A 19,845-nucleotide genomic window follows, 5' to 3' on the forward strand; every position below is an offset into this window, starting at 1 on the left:
TGGTCTTGATACATACATGTCATTGATGCACAGTAGTTAGCTGTGAACAGAGTAATTAATTATGAGCTTCATAATTTATGTATTATGTTTTAGTATCCTGAATGTTGTTTGTAGGCTTTTACTGTTGGTTTGTTTTTTTTTTTAATTTAAAAAATATTTCTGTAGTTTTCTGAAGGGAGTCCTGGAGCAGTTACTGCAGTGAAAGAAGAATAGACTTGTTTCAGTAGAGTTCTTGTTGGGATGACTAAATACACCTAAATAATTTGCCTTCATTGCAGAGTCTAATTGAGAATGAGTGTTGCAAGTGTCTCTAGTAGTTTCAGGGATGGCAGGAGGCTTTAAATCAATGAGAAATCTAACTAAAGCCTTATTATTTTTTTATCATGCCAGTATCTTGTCTGTTCCACACTTCTTGTCCAGTCTAGAAAGCGCGTGACTCACTAGTGTGTGTAATGACGTGCTTGGGTCATGCATGGCCCCATTTTCTTTCAGGAATTTCTGTCCTAGTATGTTGAATAATTTAAATAGTCTAAATTATTAAAATACCTACCTTGAATCAAGCATGGATTCCGACTTGCCATTTGCTCCCTCTAGAGAATATTGCATATGAAATAGAAATACCCGGTTTCCTTTTGGTTTTCATAGAAGGAGGAGTTAATTTTATTATCAGCATCTAATACTGCTTTATGCAGACTTTTGGTATCACTTGGACACTTAACATTTAAAAGTTTTTGCGAGACTTAAGAGTGGCACAGCTCTGCAGATAGTCCAGCTGCTTCTGGAAATGCAGGTGCATTTCTCCTCTGTGTAGCAGGGGCATGTAATGGTTACGTCTGAGGATGCAGTTTAACTAAGGCTTAGGATAGAGTTTGTGTTGTTTTTTTTTTACCAGTTTAAGTAATTGAAACAGAACTTAATTTAGACAGTGAGGAAGGGATGCTTGACACAGAGTAAGGCTGTTAGTTAACTGGACCAGGCAGATTTTTTAAAGGACGAGACAGGTGTGTTCACACGTGGGGAGAATAATAGACACTTTGATACCTTGGCACTAAGGAAACAAGGTTGAAGGAAGGACAAGGGGAAAAGGAAGTAATTCTAGAATGCTTTTCTGCTCTCAAAAATGTTCCAGCCAGCCCTACGTTGATGTATTTCATGTACTGAGCAGGCATGTGGGGGAGTGTATCTGCTGTAAGGTACTGCTTCCTGTTTTAGCTGCTGCTCTGCTCCAGTTCTGACCCAGCTGGCACATAGCTGTGCCCTCATGTCTTCTTACAAAATTCATGTGCACACTGTAAATTGGAAATTTATGTTCACACTGTATCTTTTTTCTTAAATCAGGTCAGTTTTACTTATTGGGGTGCAGCCATCATAACCCATCTGTATGAAGTGCAGGGGATTCCACAAGGTTGCAGAGCTTGGAAGGGATCCCTGGGGATCTTACAGCCCAGCCTCCTGCTCAAAGAACGATCCACTGTCACATGGTATTGCTCAGGGGCTTTGTTAGTCAAGTTTTGAAAACCTCCAGTGATGGGGTTTCTGTAATCTGAATGCTTTAACACTTTGATTGAAGAATTTTTTCCTAATCTACAGTTGGAATTTTCCCTTTCTGCAGCTTGTAATGGTGACTTCTGTCTTTTCACAGAGCATGATGAACTTACCATCATGCTGTAATCTGTTGGCCTTTAGGGAGTCCTAGAAGTGGCATAGGTAAAACTGGCTTTTAGTCAGCTATAACTAACATTTTCAGTTCCTGCTGTATTTTCCCACTGGATTCTAAATATATTTTTCATTATGTCATTGAAAATAAAGTCATTTAAGGATTTGAAAAGGCCATATTCCCTTTATTTTTCTATTGAAGCCTATCAGGCTAAATGCCAGCATGCAAGTATGTTATTTGCTGAGGGATGGCATGTTACTCTTAGGACCCCTTGTGATCAGAGCATTTATCCAAACAATGAACTGAGAACACAAGTGGAGTGATAGGAAGAGATAATGTTGCTCACTTCCTGTTGATGCCATTCACCAAACCAGCTTTTTCCTTGAGGCAGGCAACTTTATTGTTTGTTCAGGAATTACTCATTAAGTATCAGGGTTTTTTTGACTGATAGACCTGGTTTTGGTTTTATGTGTAGCTTTGGCTTTCTGAATGGGAAGTGCATTTCACACTTCTTTTAAAGGACTTGTCTTTTAAAGTTCTCCAATGTGTAATTATTACAAGTCAAATAATTAAGATGTAATCTTGGTCTGAGAATAAACTCCTCTGATTAAACGTGTTTAAAAAAAAAATCCCACTTTCGCTATTGCAGAACAGGATTAAGAATTATGATTGAGGACATAGAGAAATGGGCTAAAACAGCTGAGTACATTTTGTTCCATATACCAAGGCTGATGGGGAATAATATGACTGCAGGGTTTGGAGATAAAATCATGGATGTGCAAGATTTGATTAAGCTACTTAATATTTCCAATACAAGGAAAACTGAATTCACAGCCTAAAAATTAGAAAAATATTTATAGAAACTTGATCCTAGTAGTTTAAAACAATCCTTTCCAACTAGAGTAGAGTGCAAATTTCTGGTAGGAGTTCCCCATTCTTCTCTCAGTCAGTAGGGTGGAATCAGGCTGTTGCTAGTGCAGTTGCCCTAAATATCTTCTGAGAACAGAGTCCTTTATTTTGGGAATAATTCCAGTTCCAAGTTCTGGATTTAGGAGTAAACTGTCATCCATAAATTGTGAAGTACCTATAGCCTGGGAAGTGGGAGCATGACTCCACTCTGCTCTGTTGTGTGGATATCAGTCCTGTCAATAGGTCCTTGAAAAGGCAGACGTCCTTTTGTCCTGTCTGCTTAACACAGCTAGGTCACTAAAGCACCCATCAGCATTCCACTTTATTCATGTGACTGTCGTTGATCCCAGTCCTTTGGTCCCAAATCTTGCAGTGTTAGTAATGTCTGTATCCACTACTTCAAAGGCTCTTGTTTTTTTCCTGCATCCAGAACCAATGGCTCAGCATTCATTCCACTTGTTAAGGTTTCTGTATATATTCCCCATGCTCTTTGTTGCAGAACTGTTAGCAGGGGGTTAGTCTTTGAAAGGACTGAGCAGGAACTACCAAAGTCTGTGTTGTGAGATTCCTATAATAGTTTACTGCAAGAATTATTTTACCATTTTGGAGCTTCAAGTCGTCATAATTTACTGACAAAACATTTCATTGCTGATGAGGAATGCTGAAAAAGTTTGACAGCAGAGTAAGTTAAAGTCTTTGAGAGGATCATTTTTATTCATAACTTTGTTGCTGTACTGTCCAAAGAATCATTTGTTTATTTCCCACCAAACTACTGATGGCAAATGCATACCACCCAGAACTGAAACTTTGCCTAGTCTTCATCTTCTGGCTTGAAGGAGGAAGTCTTTATGCTTTAAATCTTTCACTTGATCTAGTAAACTGTTTGTTGAAATAATTAATCTACCTACCATTCCTTTGTCATGCCGTTAATGGCCAAACGCAGCTCTTAACACCTTTGGTCATCAGCCAGGTCGGATTTTTCTGTAACTCCCTCTTGTTAAATTATGGTTCTCTGGAACTGCCCGGTTCACTATCATTCCCTATTGCTCTTTTAACCTGGTTTTCTTCTTTAGGTGTTCAAAAATTTCACTTGCTAGCTCAATTTATGAGTTTATAAATGTCCTTGAAAGGGTTTTTTTTATTTTGTTAAAAAAAAAAGTATGTGGAATCAGCCAACTTTAGGTCTTAAGTCTAGTGAAAGATGATTGAATTTTCGCTTGATATTTTGGGAGTCTTTTCAGTGATGGGCTTAATTCTGTTGTCTCCAAAAGTAAGAAGTGTGTTAATTCATTGGTACCAGAAGAAATTGGAAACAGCAGGTGGCACCAAGCATGGTCATGCTCATTGTAATCTAGTCAAGGCAGTTTTGGTACTTAATTTTCTGTCCTCTTCCCAGTATTTGTACCTTCTGAAATCAACATAATCATCCCCAAAATGGAGGGTTGGGGATGGGTATGTCTGCACCAACATGGGTATCAAGCAAACGATAAGGCATCTGTCAGTAATTGTTAGTGAGTAGCACTTGAGATTAGCTCCTCTTTTTCCAGGATTGTCTGCTTGTCCAGGCACATGTGCATGGGGAGGGAAACTCTCAAGTCACTACATCATCATCTGAATGCTGGGGAAGCTTCAACATTAGGTGCTTTCAGGCCTTCTCATGCCTAAAAACTGAAGATGATCTGTGAGCTGTTCAGGGGTGTCTGTGACATCAGTATTGGTTGTGACCATCCTGGTACCTGTTCTTGACACTTTGTACCAGGCGTTTTTTGCTGGAATTTTCTTTCAACTACAGCAGTGTTTGTTCCTGAGATCCTGTAATCTAATACTGATGTAGTCAATGACTGAATCTTGAGACTTGTGTGGGGTTTTTTTTTCTGTGTACCCCTTGAACCAGTTCATCTTTAATGGTGGTTTTATGTGCTAGAAAGGGGAAAGGCAAAACCAGTAATGCACTGCTTCCCACAACATTTTGGGCTGTCCTGCTTCTGATGATGGTACTGGAAAGGAGAAACTGCCCCATGCACACCCTGTTATGATACTGTTTGCTAGTAAAATTTAGTTTGAATGCCCTGATTCTTGTGGGGAGAGACTTGTATGAAAGGATTCAACTGCACTTTGCTTTGTGTGACGCACTCTCCACGTCTGTAGATCAAGTTCTGGAGTTGGGATTGGTGAAGGATTGTTTCTTCTGCCTCCATCAGGGGAGGCGGGGGTGGGAGTGGGGGAGTTCAGGAACATGGCTGGCCAAAATAGCCTCAGCTCACCCCATGGGGTTTGCACATCTCAGGAGTGGAATAGATGGGCATGATCTTTCTGAAAGAATCTCAGTTACTCAAGGTAAGTAGATGTTTCACCTATTCTAGTAAACATTTTGTTTAATTACTTATAATTCATCTTAATTAAATAGTCTTATCTGTAATTTAAACTGCATGAGTTTACTAATACTTTAGAATTAATCAATAGTCAGAACTGTAAATAATAAGGCATTGCAAATTCCCAGTGTTTGTTGCCATGAAACCAGGTCTCTGCTTCCGTCGCTTGCTGTCGCCAAGGCCACTTCTGTCAGTGCTGTTGTTACCGTCTTTCAGGCACTTGAGCAAAGCAAACATTGTATAAAGTAGACTGTTACTTATGGATCCACAAGCTGGATTTGGAATAGAGATTGTTTTAGACTTCATTTACAAGATACTGAATCTCATTTAGCGTTTAAAAATTAGAATAATTCAGTGTAATCATCTCTGAGCATTCATTGGCTGAATTAATTGTAGAACTGAGATCAGCACTGTCTATGACTCTTGATGTGTTCTGTATGAGTCAAAGGATATTTTTGTACTCTTGGAAGAGTTTGCACCTCCTGCCTGTTAGTATTTAGGATTAATTAGCCTTTTCACAAGTAGACAGATTTTGTTTTGAGGAATACCAAACTCTTTCCAAAAATTTTGTGTCCACTCGGTGGCCATCTTATGAGCGAGAAATTGGTGTTGGAAGAGGTGAATTCTGGTTTAGTCTGTCTTTCATGGCTCCAAATGCGATCAGAGGAAAAGTACCTTTTGTTTACAGTTACTGCTTCCTGTGTCCTCAAGCTTTTAACATTTTATTCAAAATAGTACATTAATAGAGCAGGGGAAAAAAGAACAAACAGTTATGGTGTAGTGCTAGTTTGTGGCAAGTATCATTTTTAGATGCTTTTAAATACTTAGATTAATTTAAAGTATTCTGACAAAAAAAGGACCAGGCAGAGATGGGCAAAGAAATGCAGTTTACTGTAACATGTGGTATCAATACTCTTAATTACTTGCAATTTTGGGTGGCATAATCTAGTACTTTAAACATTTTGACTTATCTCCAAAAGGTTTGAGTAAGAGGGAGATACGAATGGTAGAAATCCGTTTGAAGCCAGTGGCTGAGTAGGGGAAGAGGGGAACAAACCATCTCTACTCGACCTTCCATCCAGGAAGGCTGCACTTCTCCTTTTGGAGCCTTAGCCTGTATGTTTTCCAGGAAAGCAGATTGATAATTCTTCTTAGGTTGAAGGAAGGGGTTTATGACTTCTCTTTTTGCTGGTGTCAAGAGAAATCTTTGGTGTATGTATTTGGTTTAATTAAATACTTCTTACATTCATGTGCAGCTTCTGTGACAAGGACCAAGACTGAGCTACTGGTACAGGCTTGTTTGGATGCTCACTGAACCTAGTGAAAACTCTTTGCTCTGTTTTTGGATTTTAAAGAGACACTTTTAGGACCACCGAAAATTCTATTGTCAGTATGTACCAGGCAGTTAAAAAATGTAGGAAGTTGGAAGGAGAAAATTACTAACTTTATTCTAAAAGATTAAATTTGGATTTGAAAATGTTAATAGTTGAATCGCAATAAGATGCTTAAAATCCTACTGGGATTTTGTCCAGCTTTTAAAAAAAAAATATAAAAATAATAACTAACTGGCTTGCCAGAGGGTTTTGCAACTATAGCAGTACAGTTGATTTAGAGCTGCTTTAGGTATGGATACAGGGAAATACAGCCTCTTGTGTGGCTGCAGTCTAGACATCACTCATGGGAGAAGCAGCTTTTGTTTGTATGCATGGGTTGTGTTTGAACATGGCTGCTGGAAACTCTAAGGAGGAATAAATAAGTGTTTTGTGAGTCTTGTTAGTTTTCTATCAACAGCACAAGCTATATGAATAAATACTGTGCAAACAGCATTTCAAGTTAATTCTACCAGGAAAACTCCAGAAATAAACTCTGTGGTAGCAGCTAGGAAAGTCACTTGTGGTAGCTTTGAGTCCAAAAATAAATGCTGCACCCACAGCTTGTAAAACTAAAGGAGCTGGGTATGGTCCTCTGTCCCCAGCTGTGAAGAGGACCTTGCACCATCTTGAGGAAGAGAAGGGATAGTCAGAGGGTTGGAAAATGGGCTGGGGAAAAATATTGACAAAATCTTGTTTCCTGTGTTAGTTTCAAAACACAGAAGAGCAAATATTGACAGATTCTAAAGTTATTTTTGCATTTTCTTCAAATTACATGAGGAAACAAGGATAGATGGTGCAGAAGATAGGGTAAAGAGAGGGGAAAAGTCTTGGAAGAATAAATGAAAGTTTTGTGGAACAGCTAGCCTTGTTTGTATTTTCAAAAATTTCAATATTTTAATGTGTGTAAGTATATGTATTAAATTTTGGATGTATTTTATTATGATTCATAGTATAATGGGAACAAAGACTTTCCCAAAGAATTCTAACTTCATATCATGATCTTGTGTTCATTTGAAGTCAGGGCAAGAGGCTCTGTCGGAGGCAGTCGGTGTTGGGTTGCTGTAGAGGGATGTGGGATCAGATATCACTCTTACTGAAGCTGAGAGCCTCTTGCGTGCTTCAGGAAATTATTTAGATAAATTACCTGTTCTTGTGTAACTTAGTTTTCTGTAGAGTAATGTAATGTTGAGGCTTAATCCAGAGACTGTTTTGAGTACCTTTAAGGATTGCCTATCCCTAGAAATATTCATGGGCAGAACCTGACCAGCAAGCTCTGAGGCTGCTTCAGAGCCAGCTCTCACCTAAGTGGACACTTAAACTAGTCAGGGGGTCTTTTGGTGAAGAAGACACAGCACTTGAGTCCAGGAGTTGCATCCTGACAGGCCACTGGCACCGGAGTGGGGCAGACAGGTCAGGTCCTGGCTGTGCTGGGAGGTTTCTGCCTGAGGGGTGTTGGTCATGTGCTGCTCCAGCTCTGGCACTGTGGCCATCGAAATACCACTTTCAACTCCTCACATACTCTGGATTTTAGAGATCTGTGTGTGCCAGACTGAACACCAGCAGTTCTAAAAGCTATATGAAACTTCAGTGTGTGGATAGAGCAATACCTATGTGCTTTTGAGAAATCCATATTTTGGTTGGGTATTTGTTTACAGTAAGTTCAGTCTTAGTTTTTACTTTTAAAAGTAAATGCTTCACTTTCCCTTGGGCAATAGCTTTCACTTTATTTCTTGGGAAACAAAGCAGAAGCTCAATTGCAAAACCAGACTTCTGACTGAGATTTCTTTCCCTTAAATGAACAACTTGCCTTCATATTGAAGCATAGTATTTTAAAAGAAAACTGTGACAATCTCCTTTAGACTAGAGTCTAAAAACTAGCAGTTTCCACTTAATTGCAAATTAAATCTAAATACAAAAATGACTAATTTGTAAAATAAGTGGCCCTGTCTAGCGTCTGAAGCTACAGACATTTGCGTCCTCTCTCGTATTCATCCCTGGTTTAACTTTTTCCTTTTATGGGCTGCTTATATTCTATGTTTAATTTCAAAGTTAAGCTTCAAAATTCATTTTGAGCAGGTTTGAGGGTTTTCTCTTTTGTTTTTCAGTTTGATTTTAAAACCTTACATCCAGGGAAAAAGCTGTCTAAAGGCTATGTTTCAAGCATAGTTGAGTTACAAGTTCAGTGTGTAAAAACTGGATGACTAAATTGTTTACTTTGTGCTCTAGATTTACTTTTTCTGGTTTTTATAGGTCAGCATTGCTTTTTCAGAATATATATTGGTGTCTTATATTTCAGGATTTTTTTTCCATAGATAAAATAAGCATCTAAAACCCAGCAGTTCTTCTGGAGAGCAGGAGGAGTGATTGCTTTTTGCTGCATACCCCGATGACCCTCATCAGGGGATCAGCTTTAGGAAAAGCAGCAGCTGAAGAGTGCTACTGTGAAGTTGAATTTCTGTTGATTCAGGAGCTTTTATTGCTTTGTGCTTGTGGCTCACGTAAACTCTTTGCTCCTGCTGTCCTTGTTAGTATTTGGCCATTTGCAGAGGCCTTGGGAGTAGGCAGAGTTTGGAGTAGCCGGTCTCTTTCTGCTGTGAAGCGTTAATCCCCGTTCACTAGACGAGTGCTCACCTTGGACAGCTTAACAATCTATTTTTTGCGTTTCCGAGTTAATCCTGCGCTGAGCCGGATTAGCCGTGCTGTGTGCTCTGAACAATGGGTGCAAAGCTGAGCTCGTGGGCAGTGGCTGCCGCCGGCCGTGGGGTCCCTGGGGCCGCCTGGCCCCCGGGCCTTGGCTCATGTGCTCCCTGTGTCAGTATGGCCCCGCTGTCAAACAGGGTGGGTGGCCTTCAGCAGGGTGGGGAGGGAATGTGTGGGACACCACTGAGCCCTTTGGCGCTCGTCGTCCTCCCGGTTGTAACAATGTGCTGCCAGGATCTGCAGTTTGGAACTATCGTCTGTCAGACTTTTGGTATAAATAGGGAACTGGGCTGTGTCACCCTTGCTGTGCGTGCAGGTGCCCCAGGAAGGCAGCCAGGATGTCGTGCGTGCAGATTAGCCGTGCTCGGCGTGGGTGGGCGGTGGTGGTGTGGATAAGTCAGGTCACTTCCAGACAAGCCCTGCTGATTGCCCTGCTCTGCTCTGCGCTGGCCAAGAGCTGCAGGACTTTATTCCCATTGCCTTGCAGCTCTCCTGCAGCTGGGAGGGTTTGTCAGGAGGCTGGGTGTCACGTTCCCACAGCCCTGCTTACCTAGGACCCACACTGGGATCCCAGTGCATCAGGCCCTGGGGTTGGTGTGACAGTCACATGTCATTGGGGAAGTCCTGAGCTGCAAGAGCTGAAGTTTATATCCCAAACTGTCTCTATACCTCTGTGCTGTGCAGAGGAACTTTGTTCTTCAAGCCAGTTGGCCAGGAGGGCAGGGGTCCCAAAGGGAAATGTTGCGTCCCAGTTTAAGCACAGAAAATGGGATGTGAGAGAAGAGTGTGCTGCTCATTTTCTCTCAACTTGCTCTACTCTCTTTTTTTAACTCCCCTTGTTGTATTTGAAGGTCTCCTGTCAGCACACTCAATCTGGTGCATAGTGAAGTTCAGGTATGGTAAAGTTCCTGAGAAACAATATGCATTTAAACCCTTTTTTTCCTCAATACTTTGAACATCTCTGAAGACTAACCTGTGACATCATCCCTAAATATCATGGAAAGAGCATTGGAAAGTTTAGGAGAGTTTGTTTATTTATCCTTGTTTGTATTGCCTTGAGCAGCCCTATTATAAACTATTGGGCTTGACTGTATTGCTCAGCCACCTGGAGAAACAGTAAAGCTGTAAGTAATATTTTTTTTTAGAATGTAAATTCTGTTATGTTTTCAAAGAAATTGGAGGGGGGGATGTTCTCAGGAAGCAGGACAGAGTAGGAAATTAAAATCCAGATTCAGTGACCTTTTTAGCTAAGAGCTTCTCATGGAATTAATCCAGCTTTGAGCTAAATTAATTTTTTCTAAAGGATTTGTATTCCTTGCATGCACAGCTGTTTGGCTTTTCTCTTCTGACCCAAGTGCAGTGCAGAGCAGAGGCTCTCCCTGCCATGCTGGAGGTGTTGCAGTGATAGCAGAGAGGGACAGAGCCCTGTAGTGGTGGGGACGGGCAGGCAGGGACAGAGTACAGGGCTGGTACGCTCAGCTGCTTGGGTTTGGTTCCCACTTGAGCTTTGGTTGTTTTATATTAATGCTGAAGCGTGAGAGCCAGTGGGCAGAAGGTGTCAGATCACTTTCCTGTCATGAGACTGTAGCAGTTCATTTCCATCTCTGGGCCTCGATTTCCCATCTGAGTGCCAAAAATGATGGCAGAGTTCTCTCTGTGAGGTGTTTGGAGTGGTCTTCTGTTGATGGAATTAGAGCCAGGCAGTGATAGACACACTTTTCTTCACTAAAAAATAAAATCCTCTAGACCCAGTCTGTGTAAAGAAGGAAATTATTCCATCTCAGTCTTGTACAGCCATTTGCTATTAGCCATCATGAGACCATTTAAATAAGTCTGGATTTGAGTGTGCAGCTCAAGTAGGAAAGACTGTTACAAATACTCCACCAAGGCAATTTGCATGTTCCAGCCAAGCCTTTCAGATGGGGTAGATGTGTTGAAATTTCACTTGCAGTAAGTGACTTCAGCATATTAACACTGAAGTTACACTTTTTTTTTTTAATTAGGTTTTTCAAGTTGGTACACTGAGAAATTGAAAAACAAAAGAAAAACTCTCATGTCTTGCCCAAGTCCTTTGACAGTGTGCTTGCAGAGAAATGGGACAGCCGTGCACTTACTGTGCGCTGGGCATGTGCTCCCTGAAAGGCAGAGGCAGCCCTTGTGCTCCTCTGTTCCTGTGTGGTCAGTTCACATCTGACCACTGCTTGAAGGAGACTTCTTTGAAACTTTTAACATATCCAGGCTTAAGAGGTATTTAAAATAACTGTAATATGAAGCTTTGGACTAGGAGTCACGTTAACACCGAGTTTCCCTTTGCAGCTTTCAGTGCCGTAGAACAGTCTGTTTGCGCTTTTGGGGTTTTGGGTTGGTGCTTTTTTTTTTTTTGCCTTCTGGTTCCCTGTGTTTATCTGAAGTGTCTGCTGCAGCGGTGTGACTTCCTGCTGCTCTGAACTCTGGGTATTTCCTTCCTTTGACTTGGTCTCGGTGTAGTTCTTGAGCAACAACAGTCTTGATTTTTTTTTCTTGTGCTGTGCCTGTCCTCACCCACAGACTTGCAGGACTGTTAGTTGGAAAGGACCTCTGGAGGTGGGGGTCATTTGGTCACCTCCAATGTGAAGCAGGACTTGAATCCTCCATAGCTTCATCCACCTGAGTCCAAGACCTCTAACACCTACTAACCTGAAGGTGAAAAAACGAGGTGTGTTTCTGATCTTTAGCATTGAATGACACAAGTATTCCTGAGGAACCTTTCCATGCTGGTTTCACTGCCTGGATAATCAGGATTATATCCAGCACTGAGGAGAGAGTGTTGTGCAAAAGAGGGTTTCATCGTAGCTGAGTGAGCAGTGCTCTGTACTGATGGCATGATGAGAAGAAAGCTGCCAAGTTTCTCTGCTTCGGTGCATGCAGGTTTTCTCTCCCATTTGACAGAAGGTGGAACAGTTTCCACTCTGGGTTTAATCCTGCCATACAGCTGTATGGTAATGTGTGATCCAGCTCATATATAGCAGAGGGACTCCATCCCATCTAATTGTATTAAATTTTCATAGTTAGGGAATTATGTGCAGTAGGAAAAGGTAGTTCATGGCTGTTGGGTTGAAGGTAGTAAGCTTTCTGTTTCTAAACATTAGGAAAAATGGTGTTCACCAGTGCAGTTATAGAAACACCAGCACTGAATGTGGATCGCGAGGATTGTGAGCCACTTAGTGAGAAACTCACTGACAGAGTCTCTAAACACTTAAATTAGTTGCCTTTTGCCCTCCTTAGTTTGAATGTACACAGCTCATCTGTCATCTTCACTGGTTTTTTTTCTCCCCTGACATTAAACCCCCCAAAATTTCATGTTTGCCACTCCTACTTTAGAGTTTATTTTGGCTCTTGATTTTTTTGCAATGGACCTCTTATTTCAGGCTAGTACGCTGTGAGTTTGGGGGTAAAGAATTTGTGCTTGACTTTATGGCAGCTTAAGTGAGATTCTGCACAGATACAAAGCTTCTGGCAGCAAGTGCTGTTCACATAGTAACTTTTTCTCAATGTAAATGATAGCCTCTTACATGACGATTTAGTATATATCCTTCTTGGATTAATACTCTCTTGAAAACTAAGGAAAGATCCTTAGGGTGCTTCCGGAAATGGTACATTCTTACTTTGAATTGAAAATGTATTTTGCGTTTGCAGATTTCTAAATTTTATTGAGTTAACTTTTTTTTTTATGTTAACCCAGTAAAACTTCTATTGTTTATGGATGCCTTTTGAACAATTTCATTTGTTCATTAACAAATTTTCACTTCATAAAATTTGTTAACTTTTTGGCCTGGACTATGCTGCTGTTAGAGTAGGGTTCAGTTGTGGAGTCAAGGTGTGTTTTGTTGCTAGTAAATCCAGTTCTTCCATAAAATCATTGAAATCTTTCTAGAAGCAGAGGTGATGGTAGCCCCAAAGGAATTATTTCAGCTATGATGGCTACATTCTGCTTTTTTTGGATAATTACTTGACTAATAATTGTCCTGCTAAATTTGTTGGTTTTCTCCTGTTTTTTGTATCCTATTACTTTTGCTGTTTTACAGGGAGCAGTCGTGTTTCCTCTCAGTTTTACTTCTTCAGGACTAAATAAGCAGATATTTTTTTCTGTGTGTCTGGATTTGTATTTCTTTGTTTTGATCTCTTAAGAAGTTCAGATGCATAATAATGCAGCCTTGGATTTTACACACTATATCTTAAGAAAGGAGCAGCTTTAACCTCTCCCAGATTGCTGAGAGACCTGGACTAAGATGATTGTGTTAGAAAGCCTCAGAAACCTCCAAATTACATTTTGTCACATCATTATAGAAAATGGCTTCTTAGCAAAATGTTCAGCTGAATCCAGAGGGATTCTGGGCCCTGGCTGCACTTGGAAGGTTTTTTGAAAAATGGAATGTGTGTTATTTTTATGTTATTGCTTTATTACACATTTGCATTTCCCAGAAACATCAAGAAGCCCAGCCAAAATGGTCAGTTACCTCTGAAATGGTTTTTATGAAAGACAAGAATGTCCTTTGGTCATCCTAGATCCTGAAAAGGGAGAGTATTCAGCACCTGCAGGACCTGAAACGTGGGAGTGCAGCCAGCCCGGTCTGCCTGCAGGGCCCCAGCAGCAGAGCAGTGCTCAGCTTCTCCCTCCCTGAGGAAAACGCCTGAATCATCTTGATGAAATGTAGAGATTATGCAACCAAATTGCCCTTTCACACCTGTGTTTAAATACAGTTTGCAGCCCAGTGTCTGTAAAAGATGTGCACTCTCTTGGGAGATTTTGATACTTCGGTGTGGCTGTGCTGTTTGTTATGGAAAGCCCAACGAGAGTGTGGTTGGGTGCCCTGAGCTGGACTTGCTGGTGCAAAGTCTGTGTATCTGTGACAGCTACAAGATCACCCCAGGAAGGTAGAGACCCCGTAACCCTGTGGGGCAGTGGCTCAGTCCCTTGGTCCTGCAACCCCGATGCTGAGCCAGGGCTGGAGAGGAGGCAAGCCCAGCCATGGGGCAGCTGGGGCAGCTGCCTGTGGGGTGGATGGGCTCATAATGCAAGCTAAAAAGGAGCTGCAGTAGTTTGTGGGTACTGGAGTGAGGATGGCTCTGTGTCCCCTTTGTATTTCCATCCTGGCCTTTGCACCTTCTTCTCCATATAATTGGATCTCTCTTTGCGTCAGTGCATATTTGAGGTGTAAAAAACAACAAGCAATTCCACAAGTGTGGTTTATAAAAGGCACAGATGTTGGCTCATCTGTGGCCTTGTGAAAATATGCCAGTGTTCTTGCAGGAATCTGTGGGAGACTTGCTTGTGGGTGGGGATTTTTTTGTTTTGTTTGTTTCTCCTCCTTGTTGTAGAAGGTCAATGCAGCATCAGTTTTCTCCTTTATCTCTGTTTCTTGGCTCGTGGCGGCGGCAGAGCTTTGTAGACTCAAAAGGCAAAAGCAGCATTTAGAAATTTTACTGGAAATTACTGAGAAACAGTGGCTGGAAGTGGCTGTATCAGTTCATGCAAGGAGCTGATGTGGGACGCTTGAAACCATCTAGCTTGTCATTTTTGGCTCTTGTTAAAACTTGTAGAGTTGTTATAGCCAGGACACATTTTTAATGTGCAAGGGGCAAGGTTGGTGTAGCCTGACAGTATTGTTTCTTCTCTTCTGCTAACATAGATTTCTCCTGGCACTAGGAATCTTTGCAGTTAATTAAAAAAAAAAAATCTTACTTTTCCAGAACGAGTTAGTCTTATGAGGAGTTCATGATTTTATGAATTGTTAAAGTGATACTGTCTGTGCAATTCAGTACTTGGTGTCATTGGGCAATCAGAGAGAGAAATACGGTTTGTCCATCCAGCAAGCTCATATTTTTTACCACAGTACAGCAGAAATGCATGTAGTTTTTTGTAGTTCTTTTACTGTCTTTAATGACTTCAGCCTTGGAAAGACAGACCTTACAGTACTGGTAGCGAAGCAAGCTGAAGTGAATTCTTCCAGTGTTTTATGCTGTACTGCAAAATGTGGCCAAGCAAAGGGATACAATTAGCAAGTTTCATAAGCACTGAACCAGCTGGCCACGCTGGGCTTTTCTGAGTTTCCTTTTTGAGGAAAGAAGATCAATAAACTGGACTTCATCTCTCTTTATAGGTGAAGTCTGTGATAAATCTGCTGTTTGCTGCCTACACAGGGGATGTGTCTGCACTCCGGAGGTAAAAATCAGCGGGGGTCTGGGAATAGGAATGCTGCTTGTTTGGTTCCTGCTGTTGTTTATTTACGAACATACACACGCACTGCTTCCCTGTTGGGGACAGTGAGCTGCATGAGCTAGAGACTGAATATATTCACCCAAAACTCAACCAAAAGACCCAAACCTAACCATCAAAAAGGTACCCTCAGCAGAGGGATGCTGTTCCATGCTAGTTTTGTAACTTGCTTCAATTATGTAAGACTTTTCTCTGTAATCTTTTTTTAAGATTTGCTCTGTCAGGAATGGATATGGAGCAAAGAGACTATGATTCACGGACAGCCCTGCATGTGGCAGCTGCAGAAGGTAATGTCTCCTCACATGTCATTTGCTCTCTCTGTCAGTGGGAGGTGGTCAGCTTGCTTTAGAGTATCTTTGCTCTCTCTGTGCGTACCTGCTTTTGTCTGTATATACATGGGCGTGTATAAGTACATACACTTACAAACCTGCTTTTCTTATAGGACATGTAGATGTTGTGAAGTTTCTACTGGAAGCATGCAAAGTGAATCCTTTCCCCAAAGACAGGTGAGTGGTTTTATTGCTGGTTTGAGGGAAAGATGCTCCAATAGCATCTCTGTACTCCCTGAGTGAGGTGTCTATCAAATAAGAGTGAAATGTATTGATCCAGTCCACTGAAGCAAAAGGAACTGGGTCCTTTTTTGTAGGTTCTGCAGAGCAAGCAGGAATAAAGAATTATGCTCTGCTTAATGAAGTAATTCCACAGTTACTGAACTGAGTGTGGTCTGTGTGCTGAATTATCAGCACAGTATGTAAAGAACTAGATTTTTGGTGCTTTCAGCTTCTGTACTTCACGTGCTGGTCTTAAAAATACTGTGTTGCTTCTTGTAGGTGGAATAACACTCCTATGGATGAAGCTTTACATTTCGGACACCATGATGTTTTTAAAATTCTCCAAGAATATCAGGTCCAATACACGCCATCAGAGGATTCCAACAACGGGAAGGAGAACCGAACGGTTCATAAAAATCTGGATGGCTTACTATAATCATCTTCAGCTCGATCCTAAGAATCAAATCACTTACCTATTTAATTGTGGTATACATAAGTAATGAAGAGCGTGTGTGTTTCTATCTGATAGTGGTATATATTTTACAGAAGTCTCTGTTACTTCAGTGTTACGTTACAGGAGTTTCTATACGCACAGGACAAATCCAATCTCTTCAAAAGAAACAAAACCAACTAAGAATCTCCCTCCATAATGTGAGCAATATTACCTCATGCTGCATATAATTGATGTATAAAAATATTTAGCTGTTGTTGGCTTTACTGTGCACTACTTAATTTATTTTTGTGTTCTATGTAAACTCTAGTCTGTGGTCAGGAATTTTTCTGCTGAGTTTTTTTTTCTCTAGCCCTCTGTTTCCAGTATGGCCAAGGTGAGCCAGAGTACTGTCAGGTATGAGCGTCAGTGAGGTTTTTGAAAGCTGAAGATGCTGATGTAGATTTAGGCTGGGTGTGTTAAGTAAGGACCTGCACTTATCTTTTGGAAAAATAGAAAAAAACCTATTTCCACACAACCTTGTTTACATAATATAAATATCACAGACTATATAGGTGACAATTGTCAATGGTCTAGGCTTGTTCTTAGAGGTAGTCATGTCAGGGAATGTGTTTAAAGGTTTGTTTGACCAAATGGCGTAGGGGAATGTGACTTGTAACACTGGTGTGTAGTGGGGTTTTTATTTGGAAGCGTTTCTTTCAGTTCCCTTTGTCTTGCCTCCCTCCTCTCTCTCCATGTTCAGCTGCTAAAGTACTTCCCTGTGACTGGGGAAAGCGGGTGCTTCCACTCCGTGCAGGTGTTCCTTGCAGGTCTATTTGCACTACAGCAAGCCTTGGCAAGCCTCAAACCCCCTCTGGAGCTGGCAGGTGGTATCCTGGGTGGGTGCACCAGGAGCCAGCGAGGGGAATGGAAGTACAGGAAAGACAAAGAACTAAACCAAATACTACATGTAACTCTGAACTAATTTAGGCTTGTAATAAGGAACACGGACGGAGTGAAACAGCTTTAAGGAGCATAGAGCCAATCAAAGCATGAGCAGAGCAGGAGATAAGCCAGGTTTTTGAGTATGTTCTCTTTCTGCACTGCCATCAACCAGGGAGCAGGATGTTGCATCAGTGAGATTCCACTGGTGTAGAACAGGAGTTCAGCACCAGGAGCACAAGTAGGTAAATGCCTTTTGTGGTGGCATTTAATGTCTTGCCACTGGAGCCAGCATGGCACTTGCCTTGTCGTGGGAAATGTAGATGCAGATATTTGTTGTTTGCAGGAGTACGTTACCACAACTCCCTGTCCCATGTGCAATTGCTTCTGCCAGTACTGTGGCATAAAACCTCAGAAGTGAGCTGTCACTTAAGATACAAAACACATCAGTTGTTGGACATAGGCAAGAATTTTAGCACAAGAATTTTAGGCAAGAATCGTTTAGCACACAGAAAAGGAGATTGTGCTTGAGAATTGTGTATATGATGGTTTTTATCCTAACACGTAGTGTACAAGTCATTAGATCTCAAAGTTCAAGCTTTCTGTGTTTTGGCACCAAGATCCTCCTGAAATAATGCCCAAATTCTTTCTAGAATGGCCCAAGCACTTTATAAAGATGATCTGAACCACATTATCCTCCTTTAACAATGGGTACACTAAGGCTTAGAGAGAAGTAACTTCTCCAGAGCAACCCAGCAGGTCAGTATAGTTGAGAACAAAACCTTTCTAGTTCCTGTACAGTCTCTTGTTGATATGCCATACTGCCTCCCTGCAGGGAGGACAAATCACATGGAAAAGTGCTTGGTACTCATCACAAACAATGACTGTCTTCATGATGATGAAATCCTGGAAGAGTCTGAAAGTCTAAAGCCCTGAAATAGCATTTCGAAGCTGGCTGGCATGGTTATCAAACACTTTTTCTCAAGAATTTTACTGTTCTTAAGCTGGTTGGGTTTTTTGGTTTGGTGGTTTTGTTTTTGTTCTTCTGAAGATCAGCTATTTTTCTGAAGGCTTTTAGCCCCTTCTTTTCACGTCCTGTGTCACCGCCACCTCAGTTCTAACCAAGACCTAAACGAAACAGCCTCTGGCTCTTTGTTGAGCCACATTGGTCACTGAGTAGCACAGGCCTCTTCTCTGCTGCACCCTGAACTAAATTCCAACATGTTTTCTCTGGCAACAGATCTGTCGGCTGTAGTGTAAAGGAATACTTTCAGATGGATTCTACTTTAGTATTCTGAATTTCTGTGCTAATCTGACTTCTTCCATGTTTTTTCCCTATTAAAACACATCCTATAGCTTCTCAGAAAAATACCTGATTTAGCTTTAACTGACATTGCATTGTTCAAACTGGCATTTTTAAAAGATAAGTATATTATATAGTACACATATATGAACAAACCAAAACCAAAAAGAATTTAACTGAGTTGACATTGAAGATCATAGCTGTCCCTAAAGTTAACACTTTCATACCGCCTGCTTTTAGCCGGTCTTAGCTTCAGTGCATTTTTGCTGGTTAGTTTTAGTATTTTCTCATTGTGAGAAGATGGATTATTTTGTAATGTCCAATTCAGCGATGCAGCTACTTAGACATGGCGTTATTTATAAAATATAAATATATGCAGTACATTGGTTTGGCTGTTTATCATTCATGACACTGACATGTAGATTTTACAGTAAATAGCTTTTGGTTATCTTATCCAACGCTGACTTCCGTATGCTCCAAAGAGGATTCCCCCACTCCTTTGTTTTTATGTCATATATGTTTCTTCTGTATCACAACCTAAAAATCGTTAAGCTAACTTAATGCTTTGTACTCAGAAATCTTGTGGTAGTCTTAGCATTAATTAGCCTATCTTTGTGAACAAACTGTATTGTACCAGATTTTTTTGCTTCAGAGCTGGACTATCCGTGACTATACTTACTGGCAGTGTACTTCTGGTCATTGTAACTGACTGGGCTGATCTTGACTTTAGATTCTGTATTGTGGGGACTAGACAGTGATGAATGTATTTCTAGCAGTTTCCCATGAATGAATCTAAACTTGAGCTGTACTGGTTCTGAAAATGAAAGTTATTTATTTTAAGAAATAAATTCCAGATAGTGTTGCTTTTTACAGCATAATAAATGGAAATACCAAGATGATGATGGTGGTGGTTGGTTTTATTGGTTATCTGTGTGACTGCCATTGAAATAAGTCTTCAGTCATGGAGAAGGCTGTCCAGGAAAACCTACTCTGGTCATTTGCATTGTGCAAAGCTTACAGGAAATCAGAATTAATTTATATAATCTAGCTTTTTTCTGATTGTTTTTGTTGTTTTTTTTTTTGAAACCTACACTTCCAGAGCTGCGTTCTTTCACTGATTGCTTTTTGTTAATGCTGGAATTTCTGAGTGGATTGTCCAGGTACTTTCAACAGCTCTGGGTTTCTCTTGCCTACTCATCACTCCTGCTATCCTTTATCACACCAACAGTTTCTTTCCTTTATTATTCTTCTGGCTGTTCATGTAAAAGCCCAACAAGCATGAGACAAGTGATCACATCACTTAATAGCCCCAGAGAAAAATGATGCAGCAGTGGTCCAGCTTGGTAGCTCAC

General features: G+C 40.9%; 1 protein-coding gene across 1 annotated transcript in view; it reads left to right on the forward strand.

The window, feature by feature from the left end:
• GLS (glutaminase) overlaps positions 1–19,392 on the forward strand; it is a 73,263-nt gene extending 53,871 nt beyond the window's left edge. Inside the window, exons 15-18 of the mRNA XM_027678129.1 lie at positions 15,152–15,213; positions 15,478–15,554; positions 15,710–15,773; positions 16,098–19,392. Of these exons, the coding sequence (XP_027533930.1) occupies positions 15,152–15,213; positions 15,478–15,554; positions 15,710–15,773; positions 16,098–16,254 (360 nt within the window). The 3' untranslated portion in view covers positions 16,255–19,392. The remainder of the gene's footprint in view (positions 1–15,151; positions 15,214–15,477; positions 15,555–15,709; positions 15,774–16,097) is intronic.
• Positions 19,393–19,845: the final 453 nt, after the last annotated feature.

The sequence above is a fragment of the Neopelma chrysocephalum genome, unplaced genomic scaffold, assembly GCF_003984885.1.
Source record: "Neopelma chrysocephalum unplaced genomic scaffold, ASM398488v2 Primary Assembly neopelma1_44, whole genome shotgun sequence".
NCBI classification, from domain to species: domain Eukaryota; kingdom Metazoa; phylum Chordata; class Aves; order Passeriformes; family Pipridae; genus Neopelma; species Neopelma chrysocephalum.